General features: G+C 40.7%; 1 protein-coding gene across 2 annotated transcripts in view; it reads left to right on the forward strand.

Moving 5' to 3' along the window:
- The first annotated feature begins 665 nt into the window (after positions 1-665).
- CFAP69 (cilia and flagella associated protein 69) overlaps positions 666-26,146 on the forward strand; it is a 44,131-nt gene continuing 18,650 nt past the window's right edge. The window contains exons 1-13 of one of the 2 annotated variants that reach the window (XM_039521501.1): positions 666-1,038; positions 2,456-2,509; positions 5,153-5,218; positions 6,119-6,228; positions 9,196-9,272; positions 10,948-11,046; positions 13,354-13,503; positions 13,621-13,798; positions 16,087-16,210; positions 17,499-17,547; positions 17,660-17,781; positions 19,405-19,621; positions 24,294-24,458. In XM_039521501.1, the coding sequence (XP_039377435.1) occupies positions 685-1,038; positions 2,456-2,509; positions 5,153-5,218; positions 6,119-6,228; positions 9,196-9,272; positions 10,948-11,046; positions 13,354-13,503; positions 13,621-13,798; positions 16,087-16,210; positions 17,499-17,547; positions 17,660-17,781; positions 19,405-19,621; positions 24,294-24,458 (1,765 nt within the window). In that variant the 5' untranslated portion in view covers positions 666-684. The remainder of the gene's footprint in view (positions 1,039-2,455; positions 2,510-5,152; positions 5,219-6,118; positions 6,229-9,195; positions 9,273-10,947; positions 11,047-13,353; positions 13,504-13,620; positions 13,799-16,086; positions 16,211-17,498; positions 17,548-17,659; positions 17,782-19,404; positions 19,622-24,293; positions 24,459-26,146) is intronic. The other variant, XM_039521502.1, reaches the window with a different exon arrangement.

The raw sequence follows: 26,146 nt of genomic DNA on the forward strand, positions 1-26,146 counted from the left end.
CCCGACCCCGTCCCGTTATTTTCACACTTGCTATCTGGTCACCCTAGTGTGGGCAGGGATGGGGGGGCTCCTGTTTACCCCCTCCCCAGCCCTGCTGCACTTGCAGTTTACCCCTGACCCCTCCCTTGCTCCAGACACCAACCCTAGCTCCTGCCCCACTGTGCTTTTACCCCCGGCCCCTTTTACAATCATTCCCCAGGGGGGGCCCACAAATATGTTTGGCGCCAGGCCCACAAAAAGTTAATCGGGCCCTGGCTGTGAGGAGGGTTGCTGGGTGAGAGGGTTGAGGTGGAGGGATGCGCTGTGAGGGAGAAGGCTACCCAGGAAGCGGGGTTGAGGTCAGATCTTAAACTGATAAGAACAGATTTAAAAGTTTATTAGAGAATGTTTAAAAATAAATGATACAGAGAGTTTGAAGCTCAGTTATTGGTCATCAGGGGTGACATACAGAGTATAGGGGGACGCTAGTATTTTGGTATTGGACAGCACATAACATATACAGTCTGCAATGTCCCCAATGCGGGCTATACGGTGGGTGGGAACAAGATACAGCCTGATTTTAGGCATAAGGCGGAGAAGGGATTGACGTGTAGGGGGAGGCATTGTGAGCAAGAGGGTTGAGGTGGGGAGGGAGGGAAGTGCTGTGAGCGAGAGAATTGCTGGCGCACAGGGGTTGAGGGGGGGATGTGGCAGCCTCCCCCCCACCCCCGTTCTCTCCCTGTGCCGGCCACTAGGGGGAGCTTTTGCTCTGATTTCCCCGCGTTGGAACGCGCCCTGGCAGCTGTTCTGAGCCCCTGGGGCTGCCGTAGGCGGCTTCCCCCGCTGCCATGGGAACGGAGCCCGGCGTGTGTTGGTGCCTCGGCGCGGGAGCCGGGAGGTGGCGGCTGCTGCCCGGGCCCCGCACTGACCCCGACGTTCACCGCATCTATGATCTCGCCGGCCGGGCCCGAAGTCGCCCCGGCCCCATCCCCAGCCCTGTCCCGCAGGGAGACGCGCAGGCCGAAGCTGGCCTCGGACAGTGACCTGCGGACCAGCCAGGTGGGCGCGACCCGGAGTGACCGGCACCGACAGCCCGGTCCAGGGGAGCGGGCCGGGGGCGAAGCCCCGTCACTGGGGGAAGGAGGAATGATCCGCTCAGCCCCCGACACCCCCGGTACCCTTCGCTCCCCGCCCCCACCTCGCCCCCTGGGCATGGCCCCTGCGCCCTGCTGGGTGGGGAGGCGCCTTTTGTAGCTGCCCTGGGGAAGCCCCAGCTGGCCCCGGCACTAGGGCAGGGGAGAACCCGCCGGTCTCTGGGCCTCTCCCCTGCCTCAGTCGTGAGCCCTCCCGCCTCCGCTGCTCCTCCTCGCTTCCCCCCGCAGCAGCCACCGCCGGCTGCTGTGCGCTGCAGCAAAGGAAGGGGGTTGGCGGGGTGAGGGGGCTCCCGGTGGTGGAGACAGACAGACAGACGGTCCTGAATCCGTTTACAGCTGGTTCGTGTCTGGGGGGTTGTTGCTTGCTTTGACTGAATGGAGGCTTGGCTGTTGTACGAGGGGATGGCATTTGCCCACGGAAGGTTCCTGCTCGTCCTAAGTGGACTTTTCCGTTTTTTAAAAAATCTAATTTGTATGGTTGCGATGAAGATTGAAACCCATGTAAATTGGTTCAGTGCTGCATCTGGGTGTGTCAACAAATTAATTCCCTGCCATTGTAGGGGCCTGCGGCACATGGTAGTTTAGTCTCATAAGGCTGTAACGCTTCAGTTTAGTCCAGGGGTAACTGGGTGGGGTTTAGTGGCCTGTGGTGTGCAGGGGGTCAGACTAGACTATCTTTTTCTGGTAGTCTCTTCTGGCATCAAACTCAATACAAAATGGAAAATGACTGCCTAGGAAGTAATACTGCAGAAAGGGATAGGTTGTAGAGGTAGTATGGGTAGAGGGAATGCAAATGGAAATCTGGGACTTCTATCCAGGCATTTATATAAAATCAGAAGAAAGCTCTATATTTTGAATTATTATTATTGTAACTTCAAAACCACTAGAGACTCAGGGCTTGTCTTCACTGTGGGCTAAATCAGCACTGCTGCAATTGATGCAGCGGTGTGGATTTATCAGGTCTGATGAAGATGGGAGAGCGCTCTCCTGTCAACTTCAGTACTCCACCCCAACAAGAGGTGGAAGCTATGTCGATACGAGAGTGTCTTCCGTTGACATAGCACGGTGTAGACACCTCAGTAAGTCAATGTAAACTACATCGACGTCAGTTATGTAAATTATGTAACTAAAATTGCTTAACTTACATCAACTTATCCTGTAGTGTAGACAAGGCCTGAGTCTCATTATCTATGATATCCCTCGCACCCCTCACTAGAATTAGCCTAAAAATTTAGGTCCTTATTTGTTCATATTTAGTATTGTTCAATTTTAGCATTTTTAAATATTGAAAAAAATTAAGAACTGTATTTGTTTGTATTCAGTTGAAGTCTGTGGACCTTAATCGTGTCATCAAACTACTTGAAGATTCCAACTCGGTAAGTACAAATGAGGAAAAAGGCTTGTGATACATTTTACAAGGGTAATAATAAAATACATGTTACAATTAAATACACAAATAAACCTAAGATAGCCAGATATTGAGCCCCAGTGGTCAGAACTACAAATCCCCAAAGTAGAAGAATTATACTGGTAGAATTATGAATTAGTCTTTCTTTGAAGATATTCAGTGTCAAGGAGCAATGGTACCCATGAACACTTATGTTAAATATTCATTCATGTGCTGAATATGGACTTTCACAAAAAAAATTGTTGCAAATGTGTAGATTATAGAATCCAGGTGAGCAAATGACACAGAGTTGGTGTGCAGTTGACTGTCCAAGATAGCAACTTTAGATTGTGAAACCCAACACTAAGAAAGCAGTTACAACATCTAGAACTGTTTAAAGCTTGTCAGCATGTATGTAATCGCCCATATTAACTGCTAACATTTCTCTAGGGGCTTGAATTGGAGGAGGGAGAACATTTATAAAGCTCAGGAGTCAAGAACAAATGGGACTAAATAGACACATAGAAAAACAGTAGCAGTTATAGCCTGGACCTCAAAAGACAGTTTTCGTCTCTGTAGGAAGATTGGACAAATCAGATACACAAGAATGATAAATGTTCCCTGTGACTGTAAAAACATAATAATTTATAGTCTTTAAGCAACAGCTTCATGGAACATATCAAATTGATGATTAAAAAAAAATCTAAGAAGAGTCAGTCTTTCTCTCTTTTTTCTTTATGATATACAGCTGAAAGAGTAAGCTGTGCATGATCTTCATAAAAATATTTTTTGTGAGATTGTGTGCTGCACCTCCAGGAGGCAAAGCATACAACATGGGGAAGGAGGCCTTCAGATTCTGGGTTGGTGAGTGGGCTGAAATAACTGCTGGTCTAATGTAGAGCAACTCCTTGGCTACTCTAAATTAGCTGTGCCTAGTGGCAAAGGAGCCCAAAATGGCCACAGTGGAGTGTTCTACAGTGCCACTATTGACATGTCCTGACATACCCTAAGTCCCCTTTCCAGCACTACGCCTTTACCAGGCCTGTACAGTACTGACATTGAGAGATTCTTGGCTGCAAAGGGAGATTTTTATGCAAGATATGGGAACTGTAGCAAAGGAGAGAATTTGGACAGTTCTAGAATCTGAGCTTTATTAAAAAACTGGCCGGTATAAAAAATGGTGCTTCAGAAGAATGGAAAAATTAGGGGCTTGTATGCAGGAGGGATCACCTCAGTAGGAGTACAGATAATGGGAACTGCAACTCCAGATTGGAACTCTTGTCCATTTAATTCACTATCTTTCCAGTAGTAGTGGGCAGTGGTTAAGAAGATGAAGAGGACAAATACAATCTTGCCTGGCTCGTACCCATTCAGAGTGCTGCTGCAAAGCTCACTTTTCTAGCTTGTCATCTTGACCATGTAATTCCTCTCTTTGCATCCATCCACTGGCTCTCTTTTCTTCAGTATTTCAAACTTAAGCTGCTTGTTTTCATTTCTAAGGTCCATCAGGACTTATGTCTAACCAACTTAGTGCTTCTCATATGCTATCAAGTTGTTGACGCTCACCTCCAGTTGGCCAGTGACACCAGTCTCCATCACCACGTGTTAAATTTTCAAACAAGCTTTCTCCCACGCTGCCCCTTATGCTTTGGAGGCACTCTCCCTAAACATTTACAAAGCTACCTCATTATTCTCTTTCAAATCCCTCCTTAAAATTCTCCTTTGTATGATGCCCACCAAACACTTGACAGTTGGTGTGTTGTGACTGCTGCCTATCATACTGACCAATATTGTCTCGTTTCCTTGTACTCATCCATCGTCTGTCTGTTTCCACCGGTTGTCTCTTGTCTTAGATTGTAAGCTTTTTGGTGCAAGATCATCTTTTTGTTGTTTGTGTACAGTATCTAGCACATTGCGGGCCCTGCTCCATGACTGGGGCTCCTAGGTACTAGGTACTATTACAGTACAAATAATGAATAATAATTAATTGTTTAAAAGGGATGGAATGGCTTCAGTAGGGGAAGAGAGAATACGTTTCTGGGGCTTCACATGTAAGGAGTGAGAATATATTAAGAGTCCAAAACAGAAGTTGCCAGTGAAGGCAGACGAAGAACAACAGACTGGTGCATAAACTACTTAATGTGGCATTAGACATTTTCATAACAACAATTTGTGATGCCACAGATATAATACAACATTTCTGAATAAATCTATCCTGTGTCAATGCATCTTTAATTACATCAGTATGCCTAATTTTAAAATCAAAGTGCCATACCATACTTTCATACAGGCACTATACCAATAGTGATGGCGTACTGTTTCACTTATCAGACAACCCTACAGTGCTGTCAGATGCTTTAATCCAGTGAGCCCACATGTTCAACCAAAATATCCATTACTAAAAGACTCTGCAAGATTGTAGGAATGTGTTCTGTGCATTTAAAAATATATAGTTAGATCAAGAAACTAATCCTGCTGCTGAACACTTTCAGAATTTCATAGTATCTTGTGACTTTTTAATCTATTTTTCCACTTGCACTTGAACTCAAAAGGGAACAGAACAAGATCATTTAAGGTTTTAAAGGCACACTGCAATTTAAAATTAAGGTATTTTTTTTCTTTTCTTTTTAAGAATGATGAGGAGGAAAGACAGCTAGAAACTCTCAAGAAAGTGATGAAGCAGTATGAGACTGGGCTTGTATCCTTTTTTTCATCCTCCATGGAAACTATAGTTCAAATAAGATGTGGTATTTTATATTTTTTTAATGTTTTTGACTTTTCAGCAAAGTGGCTTATCATCGGCTACATTTCTCAGAGATGTATAGCTTTCCCTGATAGCATCAGTGGTTCACTGATAATTTAATTACTGGCTTAGAGAAGGCCTTCTATGCATACTTATCATTGCTAGGGTTGCTTGGATAAGAAATATTCTTTGGATGCTTGGGGCTACCTGCTTCAAAATAGAATAGAAAAATCTCAGTATGCAACAACATAGAAAAATGTAGATAAAAGGCTATACAAACTTCCATGTAATTTCAGCTTTTACAACTCAGTACAGATGTGGTTTCTAAGTGCTATATTGATTAATACTTAAGAAATGTGGATAAGAATAACAGTGACTAATGGGCATAAGGTGACATTTAAATAAAACCAAATCTGGATTAATTGGCTGGACACTTTTTTTATATAAACAGTACCGGTTGTATGTAACAAATTTCTAGAAATGACAGATGAGACTAGGTATAAAGATTACCTCAAAAATGTGTATTTGGTTCACATTTTCAAACTTGAGTGCCTGAAGTTAGGCATATAAACCCATATTTAGGCATACTTTTCAGTGGTGTTTAGTGCCCGCAACTCCCATTGATCTCACTGGGTAAGAGAGCTCAGGTGCTTCAGACATTTGAAAATCAGGCCACGTATATTACTGTACCTAAATAGGAATTTATGTGCCGAATTTTAGTTATCCAAATCTGACCGTGTTGGACTAGAGTATTTCTTTTTGAAAATAAAGTATATTACAAGAAATAAGTTCTTTTTTTTTCTCATTTTCAGGCGTTCTAACAGTCTAATTTCCTTAATTATTGAACATTAAAAGCCTCTTAAGGATTTAGCACAAATATTTAAAATTCTTAACATATGTGCAGAAAAAATTCAGGACCAAGAGGCTTTCATAGAGCCTACATGTGAAATTCTTAAATTATGCGGGTAAGTACATCAGTCTTTAATAATAAATAGCACTGAGGACTTATATAAGTGCTATACAAATGTTAAGTGATTTTTACAACACCCAATGAGATGACTAGGCATACACTGGTTCCCCTTTTTTCCCTTTTATAAACTGATTTTCTTTGTGTATGATTGCTGTAGACACAAAAAGACCGTTTTTAGTAGTTCAGTGACTATAGAACTACCTATTGCTGCACTCAGGACAGTATTATAATTAACCCCTGGATACCAGAAAGCAGGATTCCCACAGGTGTCTCATTGCCTGCAGTGGGGTGTTCTGGGACTATTGGCCCCCAAGAGATTAAATAATAAGTCTTGTTAAGGTGTGTTTTGTTGTTTCAAAATGTTCCCCTGGTGAGTTAAAAACCTGAGATGAAGCAAAGGGACCTTAACAACTTTAGGTAAGCTTTATGAAGTGATAAACTTTAGGTCAATTTATTGCGGGGGTGGAATACAAAAACAATTTGAGGGTTTTGTTTTGGTTTTATCGATTTTAATCTTCTTTAGAATTTAACATTTAATTGTGAGGGCTTTTTAACATCTTCATTGCCATACTACTCTACATTATTTTCAAATCAGAATAAAGTGTCATTCATTTTATGTTTGTCAGTACTTTCCTTTTGGTTTGAAAATTACAGCCATAATAATGATTATACAGAAGACTTCCCCTTAACTTTTTTGATAGGTCATTTTCAGCTGATAAATATAGTAGTGATACAACATTGCAACTGAACTTCTTACTTCTCTGAGCATAATTAATTGTGCTGCTTTGCTGCCCCACAGTGGTTAATGAGAGAGTACATCATGAAGTTTTCAAGTTTATGTGTATGGCAGCAACATGACAAAACTTTGCAGTGAAGGTGTAAGGTCCATACAACATAGTATCAGTTCAAGTGAGAAGTAAATTGTCACCTCTTGTAGAGTTCAGAAATAATACTAGTTTCTGCAGTGAATGTATGGATATAGCTTTGGACCTCAATTCTTTGCTTTAATTTTTGTCTGATAGGGATGTTTCCACAATTCAGTGCTTTTACAGATGAGAAGGAGAAGGCAATAATTAGAGTAGGTGTTACTTGGAAGTTCCTTTTAGCAGCTGGTCCTGTCTCTCCTACAATTTTCCACTCTTCCACCACTATCTGTATTTCTTTGCCTATCTTGTTCACACTTCTTTCTTTCTCACCGTTTCTGTCTCTTTCTCCCCATTTGTCTCATTATTTTCTCTCTCCCTTCTTTTCTTCTGGCTCTGCTGCTGATACCAACAGGTGATCTTTCCCCTTCCTAACCCCCTCTCCAGAAAACCTACAGCAAAGCTGTGCGTGCACTACAGTATGTCGTGAACGGAGCATAACATCTGAATATTTAATTGAATATGAGGGCAATTTTAGAGCATGTATTTATTACATAAACTCTGTGCTCATAGCATCTGAGTGAATTTATCTGAACAATATCCCAGTTTAAAGAGAGAATCTGACTCCAAGTAACCTAAATACAACTAATAGTTCTATTTTTCCATAGTGCTAGCTGTCCTGCCTAGGGATCGGTTCAGTGGTGAGCTGGAGCCAGTTTGCACTGGTTCGTGGGAACCGGTTGTTAAATTTAGAAGCCCTTTTAGAACCTGTTGTCCTGTGTGGGGCAACCAGTTCTAAAAGGGCTTCTAAATTTAACAACCGGTAAGTTGAAGTGACCCAGGAGCATATCTGGGGCTCCTCCTGAGCACATTATCCAAAAGCGGCGCCTTAGGCACCGACTCTATGGGTGCTCCAGCTCCCTGCCCCTACCCCGGCCCCAGCTCACCTCTGCCTCCTCCCCTGAACACTCCGCCCTGTGTCTCCCCCTCCCCGCTTCCTGCGAATCAGCTGTTCGCGCAGGAAACCTGGGAGGGTGGAGAAGTGGTGTGGTGGCTTCACACTCAGGCCCAGGGAGGGGGAGACGGAGTGGAGGTTTGTTGGGGTGGGGAGGGCGCGAGGAGGGCTGCCTGCGCCGCAGCAGGTAACCTGGAGAGGGCCGCAGGTGAACCACTCCCCAACCCAGCTCACCTCTGCCTCCCTGGGCCTGAGCACGAAGCCGCCGCACCGCTTCTCCGCCCTCCCAGGCTTCCTGCACGAACAGCTGATTCTCAGGAAGCAGGGGGCTGCGAGCTCAGCCTGACCCGGTGCTCCAAGCGCTGTGTGGTGGCGAAGTGGCCCGGAGGGGTCGGGGCGGTCAGAGGGTGGGGAACAGGGGGGTTGAATGTGGGCAAGGGTCCCATGGGATCAGTCAGGAAGGAGGGGTGGGGTTGGATGGGGCAGTCAGGGGCAGGGGTCCCAGGAGGCCATCAGGAATGAGGAGGGGTTGGATGGGGCGGCAGAAGGTAGTCAGGGGACAGGGAAGGGGGGTAGATGGGGCAGGGGTCCCGGGGTGGCGTCAAGGAACGCGGGGGGTTGGATGGACCACGAGTCCCGGGGGCGGGGCCGGGCCATGACCCCCTTGTGGGGTGAGGAGGGAACCGATTGTTATAATCTTGGCAGCTCCTCACTGGATCGGTTCCTTTTCCCCCATCTGTGGTGAGCATGTCTGTTCATAGCCTGCCTCTGGCATATGACTGATGTCACCCCAGTTACTGATCTTAATCTTCCATACTTAAATGAGATTTGTTTGCTGGGATTATTTCCTGGTTTACCAAATATGAATTACTACAATGATACCTGTAGGCATTTACTTCTACCAGCCAAAAAATTAGTTGCTAGACCATGAAAGTAAACATTTTTGTTCTGGGATCAGTGTCTGCAAAGAATATACTTGAGGACAGTTTTTCCAAGACATCTTCAAGGAATTTCATGGGATAGAACATAAGATATTGATTTTTCTATCAGATGTTGGCACCAACATGAACAGGTTTTGATTAATCTGTTTTTTCTGTTGTGTTCTAATGATAGTTATAATAACTTGCTTGTTCAATTTTTGCAGGTTACCATTTTTAAAGAAGAAATTATCTGATGAAGTCAACTACACCCCAGTTACTTTAGAATCAATTGCACAATTGGGTAAGTTAGATTGCTGTGCTGCAATGCCCTACAGGATAATAAAAAGAACCACAATTATCTTCTCAGTTGTAGCTTAGAATTTATATGATTTTTGTTACGTACTTATAATTACAAGTTCTTGCTACCTCCTGAGTCAGTCAACATTCTGAATTTCCCAGCATTCAGAAGCATTTCTACTTTGCTGTGAACTTCATCTGTGCAGCTGTCAGAATATTGGAGAATCCTAATTGGCTGATTAGCCAATGAGATTTCTTTCTGCCTAGTGAGAGAGGCTCCCCACCAGAGTTAGCCCAGGAGAGCTCAAGAAATAAACCACTATTACTCTTGTAGCCTGATCCACTGTCTGATTTCATTTTGCTTTGAGAATCTTAACTATTATACTTGAGTTTTTCAAAGAACACCACCATCACAAGCTCTGTGGGTCAAGAGAGCATGGGGTCTTGACTATCCAATAGCGACGGTAATGAGAAGACGAATAGCAGGTCAGCAAGTGGGCAGGGCCGCCCAGAGGGCGGGGGCAAGTGGGGCAATTTGCCCTGGACCCTGCAGGGGCCCCCACGAGAGTTTTCAGTGGGTCTTCAGCAGCAGGTCCTTCAGTGCCACCAAACACACCCGGAGCGAGTGAAGGACCCGCTGCCGAAGACCCGGAGCTTCTTCCACTCCGGGTCTTCGGTGGCAATTCGGCAGCGAGGGCTCCTTCCGCTCCGGGTCTTCGGCGGCAGTTCAGCGGCGGGTCCTTCACTTGCTCCGGGACCCACTGCCAAAGTGCCCCGAAGACCCAGAGCAGAAGGACCCCCACTGCTGAAGACCCCAGGCCTCCTGAATCCTCTGGGCAGCACTGCAAGTGGGAAGACTTGAGCAATAGAGAGGTGGAGCAAAAGGCTGTGTGTGACCGGTCAAACAAAAAGGAATATCCTTGGAACCTGGGATCAGAAAGTTCTCCTGTCTGGAGGTCTTTATTTTCATCTGTCCAAAGAGATAGCAAAATAGACCCAGAGTCTCTGTTTCAGACCCTCTTTAGTGGTGCCTGCCCCGAAACTTATTACAAAGTAGAGGATTACAAAATTAAAAGAGAAAGCAAGTCAGTTTAATTTGGCATGCTCCACAGCATGGCTCTCTCCAGTTCTCTCCCTATTTTGTTGAAAAGGTACTTTTTATATGTTCCCCTTATATACCATTGTGCCTCACCAGACGCTAGGATTACTAATATGGCAACCATGGTGTCAGCTGCAGTATTAGTAATCCTGCTTTCTTTGTTCTGAGAGAAACTGTCTGGAACCATTGACTTGACCTAATCCCTCACCACTCTGGAGAGGGGGGAGTTCCAGCCCAGCTTACTCAGGGAACTCCAGACTCAGGCTGTAAAACAAAGGGCAACAGAACAGACTTCTTTATAAACCCCAGGCCATTTTCCCAAAACCACTTCCTTCTCCTCTGTGGCAGTGAATCCTGTCTCTCAGGCATTTATAGTCAAACCTGGGATATGTTAATACCGGCCCAAGATGGTTATCCTCATAAGGAATGAATGCAAATATATACAGGGTGTAAACAGTAAGAAGGAACACACATTACTCAGTGTAGTACAAGGAAATATAAGTAGGAGGAATCAGATTACTTTTTTTTAACTATTCTATCTTGTAAAAATTGCAAATCAGAATTTGTCTGTTTCTTACAGGTTACTTAATGAGGGTGCCAAGCTCTCAAGTGAGGATACAAATCTGTAAGTGTATCATTAGCTTTTACCATGCAGAGCCACCAAAAAAACAGCTTGCAGGTAAAATACACAATTTTAAAGTCTTGCAAGAATGAAACAATGAAATGTATGTGATCTGTCATCTACTCTGAAATGGCTCTTTGCACTAAGCTCTGACTGCAGTTAAAATTTTTTATTTGTGCAGATAAATAAGTGCCATAATTACCTTAATTAAATAGACCACAATTAATATAATCTTCAATAGGAATGTATTTATTGTCATTTAAAATATTAAAAATTAAATTATCCATGTGTATACATTGAATGTATCTGTCTAATCTGGCAATATATGCAAAATTAATTTAGTTACACATTGTTTATTATAACATTTTGGGGGGCTAGGGTGAAACAGTACAAATGATTGTGGGGAGGGCCACGAGGATTCTGAAACATGGAGGATACAGGAAAAAGGAGTGGATGGCTTTGGTGCTAGAAGTGGGAAAAAATATAGAATTCTTGGTTTGGCCATATAACCTCTAGAGAGGAAGAATTGTCTCCTCTTCCTGAGTTTTATGATTTAGGAAGCTTATAGCAACTGACCATTTCCTTGCCGTGTGGGGACCTCGGACACTGGTATCCCTTAATCCTCTACCAGTGCCACATAATAGTCTAATCTCCTGTGGGCTTTAATACTTAGGTCTAATTATGCTTGTTGGGTTGGGTGCTGGGTGGTATAGGTGGCCTGAGAGAGAGAGATATAGATATATAGGAGGCTGCGCTGGCAGGGCCGGCTCCAAGGGTTTTGCCACCCCAAGCAGCCGAAAAGAAAAAAAAAAAAAGCCGCGATTGCGATCTGCGGCAATTCAGCGGGAGGTCCTTCGCTCTGAGCAGGAGTGAGGGACCCTCCGCTGAATTGCCGTTGAATACCTGAAAGTGCCGCCCCGCTCCGGAGTGGCCGCCCCAAGCACCTGCTTGATAAGCTGGTGCCTGGAGCCGGCCCTGTGCACTGGATTATCTGGTGGTCCCACGTGGCCTTTGACTCTGTGACTTTGGTCACAGGCTAACCTGGCTTCTGTGGCCTGCAAAGCTCAGGTTGGTGCTCTCACTCCAATTACAGGAATCTGGAAATGTCAAAGCAATCTGTTTTTAGTTTTTAGAAGTATTACTCCAAATTCTGCAGACACATAAACACATGTTTAACTTTACATAATTGAGTAGTTCCACTTACTTCAATAAGTGTTGAAATTCGTGGTGTTTTTGCCTTTCCTTTAGATACAGAAAGTATCTAAAATATTATGTCAAAACTAAGGAACTGTATTTCATGCTTAGTAGACACTGTTCTCTAACATGATTTTTCAATGGGACTATTAATGTGCTTAAAGTTAAGCACATGCATAAGTCTTTGCAAGACTGGGGTTTAAATTGAGGTATGATCCTGTAAGGTGCTGAGCACTCTGGCAAAGCAGCAAAAGGATCAAAGCACATGCTTAACCCTGCTGAAGTAAATGGAGCTACTCACGAGAATGTTGACGCTTTGCTGGATCATGGCCAGAGTTCTCAGCACTTAACAGGATTGAGCCCTTGGTCATTCACAGTAGTCAAGACGTTGCTGGCAGATCTGCTAATGGAAGAGGTCATCACTGGGCAGAGGAACCACTTGCAATGAGGAAATGAAGGAATGTGGTTGACTAGTACTAAATAAGGGGAATTTTTACAAGAATATCGTCCTTTAAAAAAAACGAAAATGGGCCTTTTCTCTAAAATGTCATTTGTCTTTTAAAAATTGCTCAAACTTAACTTTCTGTTACTTGATAAGATGGAACATAAGAATGTGAACTGCTCATCTCAATACTTCTGTCCCCATCTACACTACAAAAAGAACCACAGTAGTGGTTTCTGTATGCATGGGCAAAGGAAAAAACACATGTTGGCAATTCAAATTTAGTCAACGTGACCTTGAGAAGTCATGTTAAGCAATGGGATTTAGTCATGCTGACTGATAGACAGATATGCTAATCATGAGCGGCACCATGGTCCAGAGAATTAGAGCACTAGACTGGGACTCAGGAGACTTGGGTTCTGTTCCATGTCTGCCACTGATTTGTTGTGTGACCTAGAGCAAGTCACTTCACTGTTCTGTGCCTCTGTTTCCTCTCCCACCGTTTGTCTGTTAGGCTGCTAACTCTTCAAGCTAGGAACCAACTCTTACTAGATGTTTGTATAGCACCTAACACAATGAGGTCTTGAGCTTGGTTAAAAGTTTCACTTTACATCATTTTCACTAAAATTACTGAAATTCACATTTCATCCATTTTTTGAAGAAAGCTAAATATTATATGTGATTATGCTTGTCTAAATAGTTATAACTCTCAACTATTGTACATACAGGTTTACACTCTACAAGTGCAAACTATAAGATACAGATGGCTGAATTGGGAGGTTTAGCAGAAACCCTAGTTTTGTCTCTAGCGTTGGTTGAAAATCAACTTGCTGAGAAGTTATGGGTACTTAAAGCCCTACAGCATCTCTCCACATCTGGTTAGTATAGGATATTTTTTTAACAATCTCGTTATCTCAGATATGCTTTTCTTTATATACACCTAAAACAATTACCAACCTGCAGGGAGTTGATTATTCAGACTGTCTTAATTCCAGGAGTAAATTGTAAACTTATGATGAAAGCTCAAGCAGCCAGCAGAATCTGTTCTCGTCTAAATGATGCCGATCCCTCTGGACAGCTACTGTTCCGTTCATCAGAAATCCTATGGAACTTATTAGAAAACACGTCAAAGGAAGAAATTGTTAATCAGCTCAGTAACTTGGAATGTATATAGTAAGTACAATCAAACGTTATGTAAACTAATATTGCAATTTTGGAGCAATCTATGTATTTCTAAAATAATATGTTGCTGGATTTTGGCATTTTGTTTGATACATGCTGAGAGACGAGACAAGAGGAATGCAGGTTATGCAGTTTATCAGTAATTATTATGGGCCTGATCCTGCAGAAGAAAAGGACTGCAGAATCGGGCCTTAAATCAATGCAGTGCGTTACTGAAATACTTTTTTTTAAGCATTATAAAATTAGTAGTAAATGATATGTTATAAAATATAAGAGTGAGAACCAGATCCTTAGCTACATTGCTCCATTAGTCAATGGAGTTGTGTTGACATTCACTGAGGATTTGCCCTTCTGTTTTTAAAGTAAATATTTTAATTTACTTTAAATTTAATTTTAACAGCAAGATGCAGTTAAGCATACCTTTGCTTGAGTAAATAGACATCTCTTTATAAATTCAATTTAACATCTGTAAAACAAAGATTTGTGTCCAGTTGTGCCTATTATAGAAGTTGATGCTTAAATTAGATACACAGTGGTACATAGTTAAAAATCACTTAGAAAAGTTAGATGCCTGCAAGTCACCAGGGCCTGATGAAATGCATCCTAAAATTCTCAAGGAGCTAATAGAGGAGGTATCTGAGCCTCTAGCTATTATCTTTGGAAAATCATGGGAGACAGGAGAGATTCCAGAAGACTGGAAAAGGGCAAATATAGTGCCCATCTAGAAAAAGGGAAATAAAAACAACCCAGGAAACTACAGACCAGTTAGTTTAACTTCTGTGCCAGGGAAGATAATGGAGCAAGTAATTAAGGAAATCATCTGCAAACACTTGGAAGGTGGTAAGGTGATAGGGAATCGCCAGTATGGATTTGTAAAGAACAAATCATGTCAATCCAATCTGATAGCTTTCTTTGATAGGATAACAAGCCTTGTGGATAAGGGAGAAGCGGTGGACATGGTATACCTAGACTTTAATATTTGATACGGTCTCGCATGATATTCTTATCAATAAACTAGGCAAACACAACTTAGATGGGGCTACTATAAGGTGGGTGCATAATTGGCTGGATAACCATACTCAGAGAGTAGTTATTAGTGGTTCACAATCCTGCTGGAAAGGTATAACAAGTGGGGTTCTGCAGGGGTCTGTTTTGGGACCAGCTCTGTTCAATATCTTCATCAACAACTTAGATATTGGCATAGAAAGTACTCTTATTAAGTTTGCAGATGATACCAAACTGGGAGGGATTGCAACTGCTTTGGAGGATAGGGTCATAATTCAAAATGATCTGGACAAATTGGAGAAATGGTCTGAGGTAAACCGGATGAAGTTTAATAAAGACAAATGCAAAGTGCTCCACTTAGGAAGGAACAATCAATTTCACACCTACAGAATGGGAAGAGACTGTCCAGGAGGGAGTACGGCAGAAAGGGATCTAGAGGTTATAGAGGACCACAAGCTAAATATGAGTCAACAGTGTGATGCTGTTGCAAAAAAAGCAAACATGATTTTGGGATGCATTAACAGGTGTGTTGTGAGCAAGACACGAGAAGTCATTCTTCCGCTCTAATCTGCGCTGGTTAAGCCTCAACTGGAATATTGTGTCCAGTTCTGGGCACCGCATTTCAAGAAATATGTGGAGAAATTGGAGAGGGTCCAGAGAAGAGCAACAAGAATGATTAAAGGTCTAGAGAACATGACCTATGAAGGAAGGCTGAAAGAATGGGGTTTGTTTAGTTTGGAAAAGAGAAGACTGAGAGGGAACATGATAGCAGTTTCCAGGTATCTAAAAGGGTGTCATAAGGAGGAGGGAGAAAACTTGTTCATCTTAGATCTCTAAGGATAGAACAAGAAGCAATGAGCTTAAACTGCAGCAAGGGAGGTTTAGGTTGGACATTAGGAAAAAGTTCCTAACTGTCAGGGTGGTTAAACACTGGAATAAATTGCCTAGGGAGGTTGTGGAATCTCCATCTCTGGAGATATTTAAGATTAGGTTAGATAAATGTCTATCAGGGATGGTCTAGACAGTATTTGGTCCTGCCATGAGGGCAGGGGATTGGACTCGATGACCTCTCGAAGTCCCCTCCAGCCCTACAATCTATGAATCTATATAAAATATAAATTTTGAAAAGCCTTGGGAAGTTGTGGTGCTTGCAACTGCATACTAATCTAGACTATGAAAAGTCTGACGTAGCAATGGGATTCATGTACTCAGGAACGGCACATAAATAGAATATGAAAAGGAATATAAAACTCTGACTTTCATTTTCTTCTAAGTGCTTTGAAGGAAGTGTTTGTGAACTTACTCATGCATGGTTTCCGTCACTATGATCGCCAGCTAAGAAACGACCTCTTAGTAATAGCCACTCTCATAGCTGAAAACCCTGGAGCACCAATGATTGTGAGTATTCATACTTTTGAGCCTTATAGACTGGTAACATATTAACTATCCTGTTCTGTATGCACTGGATATAGTCCAAAGTTACCACTTCCTTGGGATTTGCTGTATTGTTAAATTCAGTCTCTTCTTTCTCCCATGCTTGGCTGTTCAGGGCTTTCCTTCCAGGAAGACTCTGTTTCTTTTTGTAGTTCCCTCTGCCTCAGAGACACTCAAATCCTTAATACTGTTAGCTCCTACCCAATAACATAAAGATGAGTTGATAATGAGAAAACAAATATAACTGCAAGGCTTAACAGAAGGGTCCTATTACAGGGAACCTTATGTTTAAAACTGTACTCATTGTTTGGAAAATCTAGGAGTAAGTTTATTACAGTAAGTTGCCTAAGAAGTGTGTGTTTACTTCATTACCCACATCTTCTGGAATATTTCATAGCTTTTACGAGAGAGCTGTATGGTTCCTTTTTTTAAATAAACTAATATTCTTTTACTCTGTTTCACAGTTTTAGATTTAGAATTCTAATTAGTCATGACATAACGAATAAGGAGGCCCATAAATCATCATTGCAGTATTTTTCTGATGACAAAAAATGCTTTTTGCAATTTGAGACTATTGGACTGAGCACAATATGAGCCCAGTAATTGCTGGATATATCAAGGAAGAGAAGAGCTGTTGTATCTTCTAGGTTATCTGGTCAGTTCTTTGTACTGTCTCTAGTCCTGGAGGTATTGTTGCTCAACTGGCAGCTGTAGTTTGCTCACATCCATTTTTTGTCATGGACTATAACAGCCAAATTTTCAATATGTGGCATTCATTTGAGCACACATCACTCATGCATCCAGTTTTCATGTGATCCATTGTAAATTTTATCATTTGAATGTAAAAAGCATATTTACATGCACAAATTGCACACAAATTGTGTGTGTGTGTGTGTGTGTACAAATGAATGCACAAACATTACTCAAATTGGCAAAATCATATGCACACAAATGAAGGGAGCCACTTCGAAAATTTAGCCCTAACTACACTGTGAGACTGTTGTCTTCATCTGTGCCAGATTGGACCAGTGAATGCCAATCTTTTGGGGCTTCCATAGACTTGCATACATTTGTGCAGAATGAGGTCTACATTTTGATTAATTGAACCCTTAGATTACCAAATACCCTGTCACCTACTTTGGTAAAATGCTGAATATATTGACAAATGAAATGTTGTCAGGAAAATAGTAAAACTTACAATGAATTTATGTGCTATGATTTAATGAAAACATTTATTTTGTATGTCTGTTAGGAAAGTGGATTTACTAAGCAGTTAATACTATTAGCAACGTTTAGTGAAGGTAAGATGTCTTATTATTGCACATGTGAAATATAAGTGCTTTTTTCCTAATTATCATCTTTTGAATTTCTTGTTTAGCTTTAGTTGTAATTTGGCTATAATTTCCTTCCCAGTTAAAAGCCATAATCCTTTGGTAAAAGGTTTTAAGCTTACCTACAGTTATGAAGACTTTGAGCTGAAAAAATTGCTGTTTAACATGGTTGCAGTCTTAGCGAAAGATCTGTGTGCAGTACAGGTAAGTTGTACCCAAATTGGTTGTGTAAATAAATGAGAGTTATACTGATCATAGCAATATCCTTTGCTATCCATGTCCATATGATCATCTGTAGGTGAATAATTCATAATCTTATGCCAGTGCTTAGCCTCAGACCTCGTGCTGATGCTATACTGCAATATAAGGTGCCTATTTTTAAGAGGTTTTGCAGATCTAGTCCAACACTAAAAAAATTACCTATTCTGAAAAGCGAATGCTGAACATGACTCAAATGCAGATGTAGAGTAGGACAAGCCAAGTTCACTGTTTCAGAAACCATGTTTACTGAATTGATGCAGAATGTGAACAGTATTTGTCTCCACTGAACTATATTCAGCACTAGTTTCACTGTACCTGCTCCCATTGCCAACCATGGGTAATTTTCCTAGTACAAACCAGTCCTATCCTGGGCATTTTCTCCCTATTTCTGCAGATTCTGACAACCTGAAGGAACCACTGGGCAATGGGTCAGTGAAACTGATGAGAGGCCGAGTGCCTATGGTAGCCAAGAACTACCATCAGTCAAGCTTGTCATTAGTTGCTACTGTCTTCCTACCACACACCTGTCTTTGAGCCTTTTATATCAGCATTACACCATACTGCCACCATCACCAGTGTGGAAGCAAGGAAAGAATTAATAAGGATTTGAAGGGGATTTTAATGCATGTTAGTCAGTTAGCAAGAGTCAGGCCATACTGTGACCCTAATGACGTGAGATTTGTAGAAGCAAGATAATGTAAGACAGAGTGAATTGTGTGAAAGTTATTACGACCTTGCAATGTGCAGTCTTGCTTTTTTTCTTAGTAGTGAGATAAATAAGATAGCAAAGAGGCTTATGTATAAACAAATGCAAATGTTTTCTTTTTACTGTCTCCATGATTGCTAGAAATTGTCTGTAACAAAGGTATAAAGGCTTGATGTAATTGTTTACCAGTTGAGAGACCTGTCCAGGACTGGGGCGACCCTGTGTCCTATGGCACTCTCTTCCTCCATTGTAATTACTGGAGAAATAATAAAGTATTTGATTTTGCTGCACCCAAACAAAAAGTGAGAACTGAGTTTTTCTCCGACACCAGCAACAGTCAAAACATCCCTGACACCCCATCAAACTTGCCTCCTGTGATGCAGATCCTCCTACCCTCATAATGACTTCAATTTTATTATTATTATTATTGGTTGCATTATTGTAGCAACTTGAAGTCCTGGTCCAGAAGTGGGACTCCTTTGTGCTAGGGGCCGTACAAACAAAGACCCAAAAGCGGTGCCTGCCCCTATGATTATTTATACCAGATAAGGATGTGGCCCAACAGCTTTATCCAAGAGACTAATTAAAAAAACAAAACAACAAAAACCAGTGTGGTGTTAATCACTGAATTAGAACAAAGGGCTTGATCCTCTGACCACTATACGAGGTGATAGTAAAGTGACCATTTATCATACCCAGAGAGAGTCTGTGTGGTGCCTAAATACCGAAGGAGGAAATTGCAAACTGTTGAGTTTAAAAACTATTTTAAAAATTAGTTGACTCAGTCTCTTAGATTTTTTCATATTTACATGTGACATCTTTAAGCTATATCTGTACCTATTTATCTTTTGAATCTGCAGCTGCTAAATGAGGGTAAAGTGGTGCTGGCTTTGTTTCATTATGTCAAACCAAATGAAAAGCCTGGTGTACATGACTGGTCTGTTGCCCAATATGAAGAATTACAGCTTCATGCAATTGCTACATTAGCTTCAGTAGCTCCATTGTTAGTGGATGACTATATGACCTGTCAAGGGAATACTCGTCTCCTTATGTTTCTAGAATGGTGCGTGGGCCAAGGTGAGTTGACTTTAGACATCTATCTCAATTATATATCATGGCCCTAAAAATACAACACAACTATTAGACAGAAAAACTATAAAACTGATGAACATAGAATATCATTTTCAAAAATAGTTCATGTAGGAAGTATATCAGTTTTCTCATCAGTTTTTGAAAAACATAAATAAATAGGAATGAACTCTCGTACTGAAGAAAGTTGCTCTACAGTTTTCTACATAACACCTCATCCAATGCACCTCATAGCTGGCCCACATTACTTTTTTTTTATTCCAGTTTTGGGTGTCTCCTGCACAGAAATAAGTAAATTTAATCAGATGAGTATTTTATGGTACAGATAAATATTCACTTAATCTGGTAATCTCCGTCTTCCCTCTTTTTAAAGACACCATAATAGAGGCTCAACTTAAATGTATACCCCAAATTAAAAAACATAGTAAGAGAACCAAAAAAGTGCCATTGTGGCTAAACAACAAAGTAAAAGAAGCAATGAGAGGCAAAAAGGCATCCTTTAAAAAGTGGATGTTAAATCCTAGTGAGGAAAATAGAAAGGAGCATAAACTCTGGCAAGTGCAGGGCTGCCCAGAGGATTCAGGGGGCCTGGAGCAAAGCAATTTCGGGGAGCCCCTTCCATTAAAAAAAGTTGTTGTAAAACTATAGAATATTATATTCTTGTGGGGGCCCCTGGGGCAAATTGCCTCACTTGCCCCCCCCTCTGGGCGGGCCTGGGCAAGTGAAGTGTAAAAATATAATTAGGGAGGTCAAAAAAGAATTTGAAGAACAGCTAGCTAAAGACTCAAAAAGTAACAGGAAAAGAAATTAAGTAAATCAGAAGCAGGAAGCCTGCTAAACAACCAGTGGGGCCACCGGACGAGCAAGATGCTAAAGGAGAACTCAAGGACGATAAGGCCATTGCGGAGAAACTAAATTCATTCTTTGCATTGGTCCTCACGGCTGAGTATGTGAGGGAGATTCCTAAACCTGAGCCATTCTTTTTAGGCAACAAATCTGAGGAACTGTCTCAGATTGAGGTGTCATTAGAGGAGGTTTTGGAACAAATTGATAAACTGAAACAAGTCACCAGGACCAGATGGTATTCACCCAAGAGCTCTGAAGGAACTCAAATGTGAAGTGCAGAACTACTAACTGTAGTCTGTAATCTATCATTTAAATCAGCTTCTGTACCAAATGACTGAAGGATAGCTAATTTGATGCCAATTTTTAAAAAGGGCCCTAGAGATGATCCCGGCAATTACAGCCTGGTAAGCCCAACTTCAGTACTGGGCAAACTGGTTGAAACTATAGTAAAGAACAGAATTGTCAGACACATAGATGAACTTGGGGAGGAGGGGTAGCTCAGTGGTTTGAGCATTAGTCTGCTAAACCCAGGGTTGTGAGTTCAATCCTTGGGGGGGTGGACTTAAAAATCTAGGGCAAAGTCAGTAGTTGGTCCTTCTAGCAAAGGCTGGATTTGATGACCTTTCATGGTCCTTTCCAGTTCTATGAGATAGGTACATCTCCATATATGCATTTTTATTATAATTTGTTGGGAAAGAGTCAACATGGTTTTTGTAAAGGGAAATCATGTCTCAATAATCTACTAGAATTCTTTGAGGGGGGTCAACAAGCATGTAGACAAGGGGAAACCAGTGCATATAGTGTACTTAGATTTTCAGAAAGCCTTTGCCAAAGCCCCTCACCAAAGGTTCTTAAGCAAAGTAAGCTGTCATGGGATAAGAGGGAAGGTCCTCTCAGGGATTGGCAACTGGTTAAAAGATAGGAAACGAAGGGTAGGAATAAATGGTCAGTTTTCAGAATGGAGAGAGATAAATAGTGGTGTCCCCTAGGAGTCTATACTAAGCCAAGTGCTGTTCAACGTATTCATAGATGATCTGGAAAAAGGGATAAACAGTGAGGTGGCAAAATTTGAAGATGCTACAAAACTACTCGAGATATTTAAGTCCAAAGCAGACTGCGAAGAGCTACAAAAGGATCTCACAAAATTGGGTGACTGGGCAACAAAATGGCAGATGTAATTCAGTGATGATAAATGCAAAGTAATGCACATTGGAAAACATAATCCCAATTATACGTATAAAATGATCAAGTCTAAATTAGCTGTTGCCACTCAAGAAAGAGATCTTGGAGTCATTGTGGATAGTTCTCTGAAAACATCCGCTCAATGTGCAGCAGCAGTCAAAAAAAACTACCAGAATGTTGGGAATCATTAAGAAAGGGATAGATAATAAGACAGAAAATATATTGTCTCCTTATAAATCCATGGTATGCCCACATCCTGAATACCGCATGCAGATGTGGTCACCCCATCTCAAAAAAAGATATATTGGAATTGGAAAAGGTTCAGAAAAGGGCAACAAAAATTATAAGGGGTATGGAACAGCTGCCATATGAGGAGGGATTAATAAGACTGGGACTTTTCAACTTGGAAAAGAAACTGCTAAGGAGGGGATACGACTGAGGTCTATAAAATCATGACTGGTGTGGAAAAAGTAAATAAGGAAATGTTATTTACTCCTCATAACACAAGAACTAGGGGTCACCTGATGAAATTAATAGGGAGCAGGTTTAAAACAAACAAAGGGAAGTATTTCTTCACACAAGGCACAGTCAACCTGTGGAACTCTTTCCCAGAGGATGTTGTGAAGGCCAACACTGTAACAGGGTTCAAAACAGAACTAGATAAATTCATGGAGGATAGGTCCATAAATGGCTATTAGCCAGGATGGGCAGGGATGGTGTCCCTAGCCTCTGTTTACCAGAAGCTGGGAGTGGGAGACAGGGAATGGATCATTTGATGATTACCTGTTCTGTTCATTCTCTCTGGGGAACTTGGCATTGGCCACTGTCAGAAGACAGGATACTGGGCTAGATGGACCTTTGGTCTGACCCAGTATGGCTGTTCTTATGTTTTTGTGTTCTTTTACTTGTCCTACTGTTATGCTCATACAAAGCACACAAGATTTTTTTATAGGGGAAAAGGCAACACACCGCATATATTGAGAATACAGCAATTAGCATATGCTTTTTAGTTACATACACACACAGTCCCATCAGTTGATGTTACAGTTACCAGTCCAGAGTCTGGATTAATGTAGTGGCCAGCCAGATTGATTGCAGAGGGGAGCTGGGCTCTGTCAGTTGCAATTTGATGCTTTGGGAGCTGTTGGCAAGATGAACCCAAAGCCCCAATGCAAAGCACCCTGGGTTTGGTTTTTTGTTTGTTTTTTTTTTGTTTGTTTGTTTGTTTGTTTTTAAATTGAAGTTTATGGATTTTGTTGTGTTAGTTTATGACCAGTTACTTTTTGATGGTCTAAAACACCTTTGGAGGGTTATTTTGTTTAGTTTTGATGTAATTAATTATTTTGTGTTCTAAGGGTGCCAGCCTTTACCCCAGGGTTGTTAGTTTGCCCCTTTTTTAACCATGAATGCGCGCTGATGGTTTTTTGGCATTTTTAAGTGGTAAGGGTTTTTTTGTTGGGTTTTTTTTTTTGGCCATTTGGCTTTAACAATGGCCTTTACACTTTTTATTTATTTATTTATTTATTTATTTATTGCTACATGCGTTTTTTATTTACATAAACAGTTTTTTACAGAGACCTTTAAATGCTAACAAATAGCAGTGTTTTATGTTGAACAAGAAAGGCATTGTAAATTAGGCTTTTCTAAATTTTGCACCTATTTTTTCCTACATTGGGGCCTAAGCTTTTGACATTTTTAAAATTTAATTAACATAGACACAGACAAAATCCTGTCTGTTACTTGCAAGGCATGAATAAAAAGAAAATGGCTTATACTAGTATTCACTATTCTATTTATTTATTTTAATACCTTAAGTTTTACTATAAAACATACACTGTATATAGCCAAAACATGACCAGTTATATAGCACAGTACCCATGGTACAACATAATTCCCCTTTTGACCCTTCGAGAACAATTTTTAAGTGGGTCATATTTTATATAATTGTTTTATAGCAACGTATTGGGAGGCAATTTGAGCTTGTGGTTGTAACGTAATAAAAAAAATTTGTTTAACAGCACATACAAAACATTACAATTAGGCAAGTACAGGATAGTACCAATACAATTAACAATGGATGAAGCATAATTGACAGTATGCCTTTGGAAGTGGGCGAACAGCCTGTAAAAACATCATACTAATGATATGCAGTGAGTTCTTTTTTAGAAGTAGGGATTTTAATTATAGTTTTATTTGCATGTGTTATTTGGAGAATTTGTTTTTTTTACTTTTTTTTTCAAAAACTGAGTTATTTTTGCTTTTAGAAGCAGATGATTAGCTAATTTCTGCCCATTTAAACCATCCTATTTAGCACAGTACCCATGGTACAACACTATTGGAGCACAGATTCCATTGAAAAAAACTAATCAATAACTTTATTGAGATAACTAAATTGTTGAAATAATTAAAAATACTCATTGAAACACATTTATTATGATAATAAAGTAAAGGCATAAGTATTTGAAGATTTCTTATTAGAAAATTATTTTTAAGCAAAAAGCCATTGTAATAAGGGATTCATTACTTTGGTTTTGGTTTATTTGAAACCTGCAAAATAGCAGCTGAAAACATAGCTTTATTTTGAATCTACACTGAATTGCAAAAGCAGATGTTCATTTTGATTTATCCACAGATCCCTTCTTCGGTCAAGGTAACTGTTTCCATGGTGCAGGTGGTCGTGGCAACAAACTTGCACAGATGCGCTATAGTCTGAGAGTCCTGAGACCTGTGGTGTCCCTTTGTGATGAAGCTGTGAATCTCGATCTTTGTGATCAGGGAGCAATTAACCAACTGTTGGGTAAAGCACAATTTATGCTGTGATATTTATCCAATATATAGTGCATTCTTCTGTTGAATATACTGTGTTTGGAATGTTGCACATAAGTATACAAACTGGGAATATTATGTTCTGTAACTTCCTGTTTTTACCTTCTAGCACATAAAATTAGATGTGCTCCTTTTTTTATATTTATAATATTGATGTACAATCAACATTGTGCCAAGTGGTACAGGTACTAATTCATAGATATTAACACTTGAAGGTCGTCATTAATTAACAGCTTTGACTCTTATCTGAAATACTTCCCTTTTTTCACTTAAAAAAGGAATTAATCTCTTTCATGAAATATTTCTGTCAAAGCATGGTCTCTTGATCAGTAAGACATATCCAGATCCCTCCATGTTCTTGTGCTTTAGTTTTTAATACATGTCCCCAACTGCTGAAAAATTTCAATATGTGAAGGCACGATTGGGGTGGGGGGAAGTGAAAACAATGTAAAAATTCATTGATATAATTTGTTTTAATGTTGTGACACTACAACACACACAAAAAAATAGAATAGTTCTGTAAAGCCAAGGGATATAATTTGTAAAGTGCAAGCTGTCTAATTATTATTATTATTATTATTATTTATTATTATTATTATTATTCTGGTAACACCTAGGGACCCCAATTATGGACCAGGGCCACACTGTGCTTGGTACTGTACAAACACATAACACAAAGATTGCTCAAACCTGCTCTAGAGGGTGGAGAGAGAGTAGTTTAGCATCCATCTTAATTCATTCTTTATCCTTTTTTGGTGAGAATACTCCCAAAGGTATGCAGACTCATAGGTCACTGAACAAGTATCCTATGATAACATTTGACCCGAATTGACTGAACTGATCTGAATCCATGATTTAATAATAATATCTTTGTCTCGTATAGCACTTTTTGTCAGTAAATCTCAAAGCACTTCACAGTTTAGGAGTGAAAGGTTGTGGATCCCATTACTGTTTTGTATTCTCTGAACACCCATATAATTTACATGCATGATTATGGCCCTGATCCTTGCCTGCTGAAATCAATGGCAGAACTCCAGTCGACTTGGATAGGAACAGGGTCAGAGACTGTGACCCTAATTCTCATTTACACTAAGACCATTTTAAAGCACTCTGGCAGAAATGTAACTCAGACTCATTTTCACTACCAGAGTGGTGTAAAGGGGCCTTAGTGTAAATGCAGAATCAGCACCTACACTTAAGTCTTTTATCTGATAAATGTTGTGCCAGGAGAATAAAGGAGAGAAATGCAGAGTAAAGCTGCTCTTCTTCTGTCCCACTCTGCACCTCAGAACGCTTCTTAGTCCAATGTATGATACCTACTATAATGTACTATTTATTATTTTAATTTGTGTCAATTGTGAAATCATGAATTATTTACAAAGTTCTTTTTGTTGTGTTTTGCTTTTTAAATAAAACTTGTAGGAGTGCAGCAGAACCAAAATTGGAGCAATCTAATGATGGCATGATGTGGAAGATAGGGAATGTCTTATAATAGAAATTCTATTTTGGAAAGAAATAAAGGGTTTAATGTCCTTCAATGAAAATCTTGTCCCACTGAAGTCTAATGGAAGAACACCCATTCGTTGCAGTGGAGCCAGGATTTCACCCCTTATTGTGGATATCAAATTGTGGAGCTTTAATTTATCCTGGGAGGGTACT

The sequence above is a fragment of the Mauremys reevesii genome, linkage group 2, assembly GCF_016161935.1.
Source record: "Mauremys reevesii isolate NIE-2019 linkage group 2, ASM1616193v1, whole genome shotgun sequence".
NCBI lineage: Eukaryota > Metazoa > Chordata > Testudines > Geoemydidae > Mauremys > Mauremys reevesii.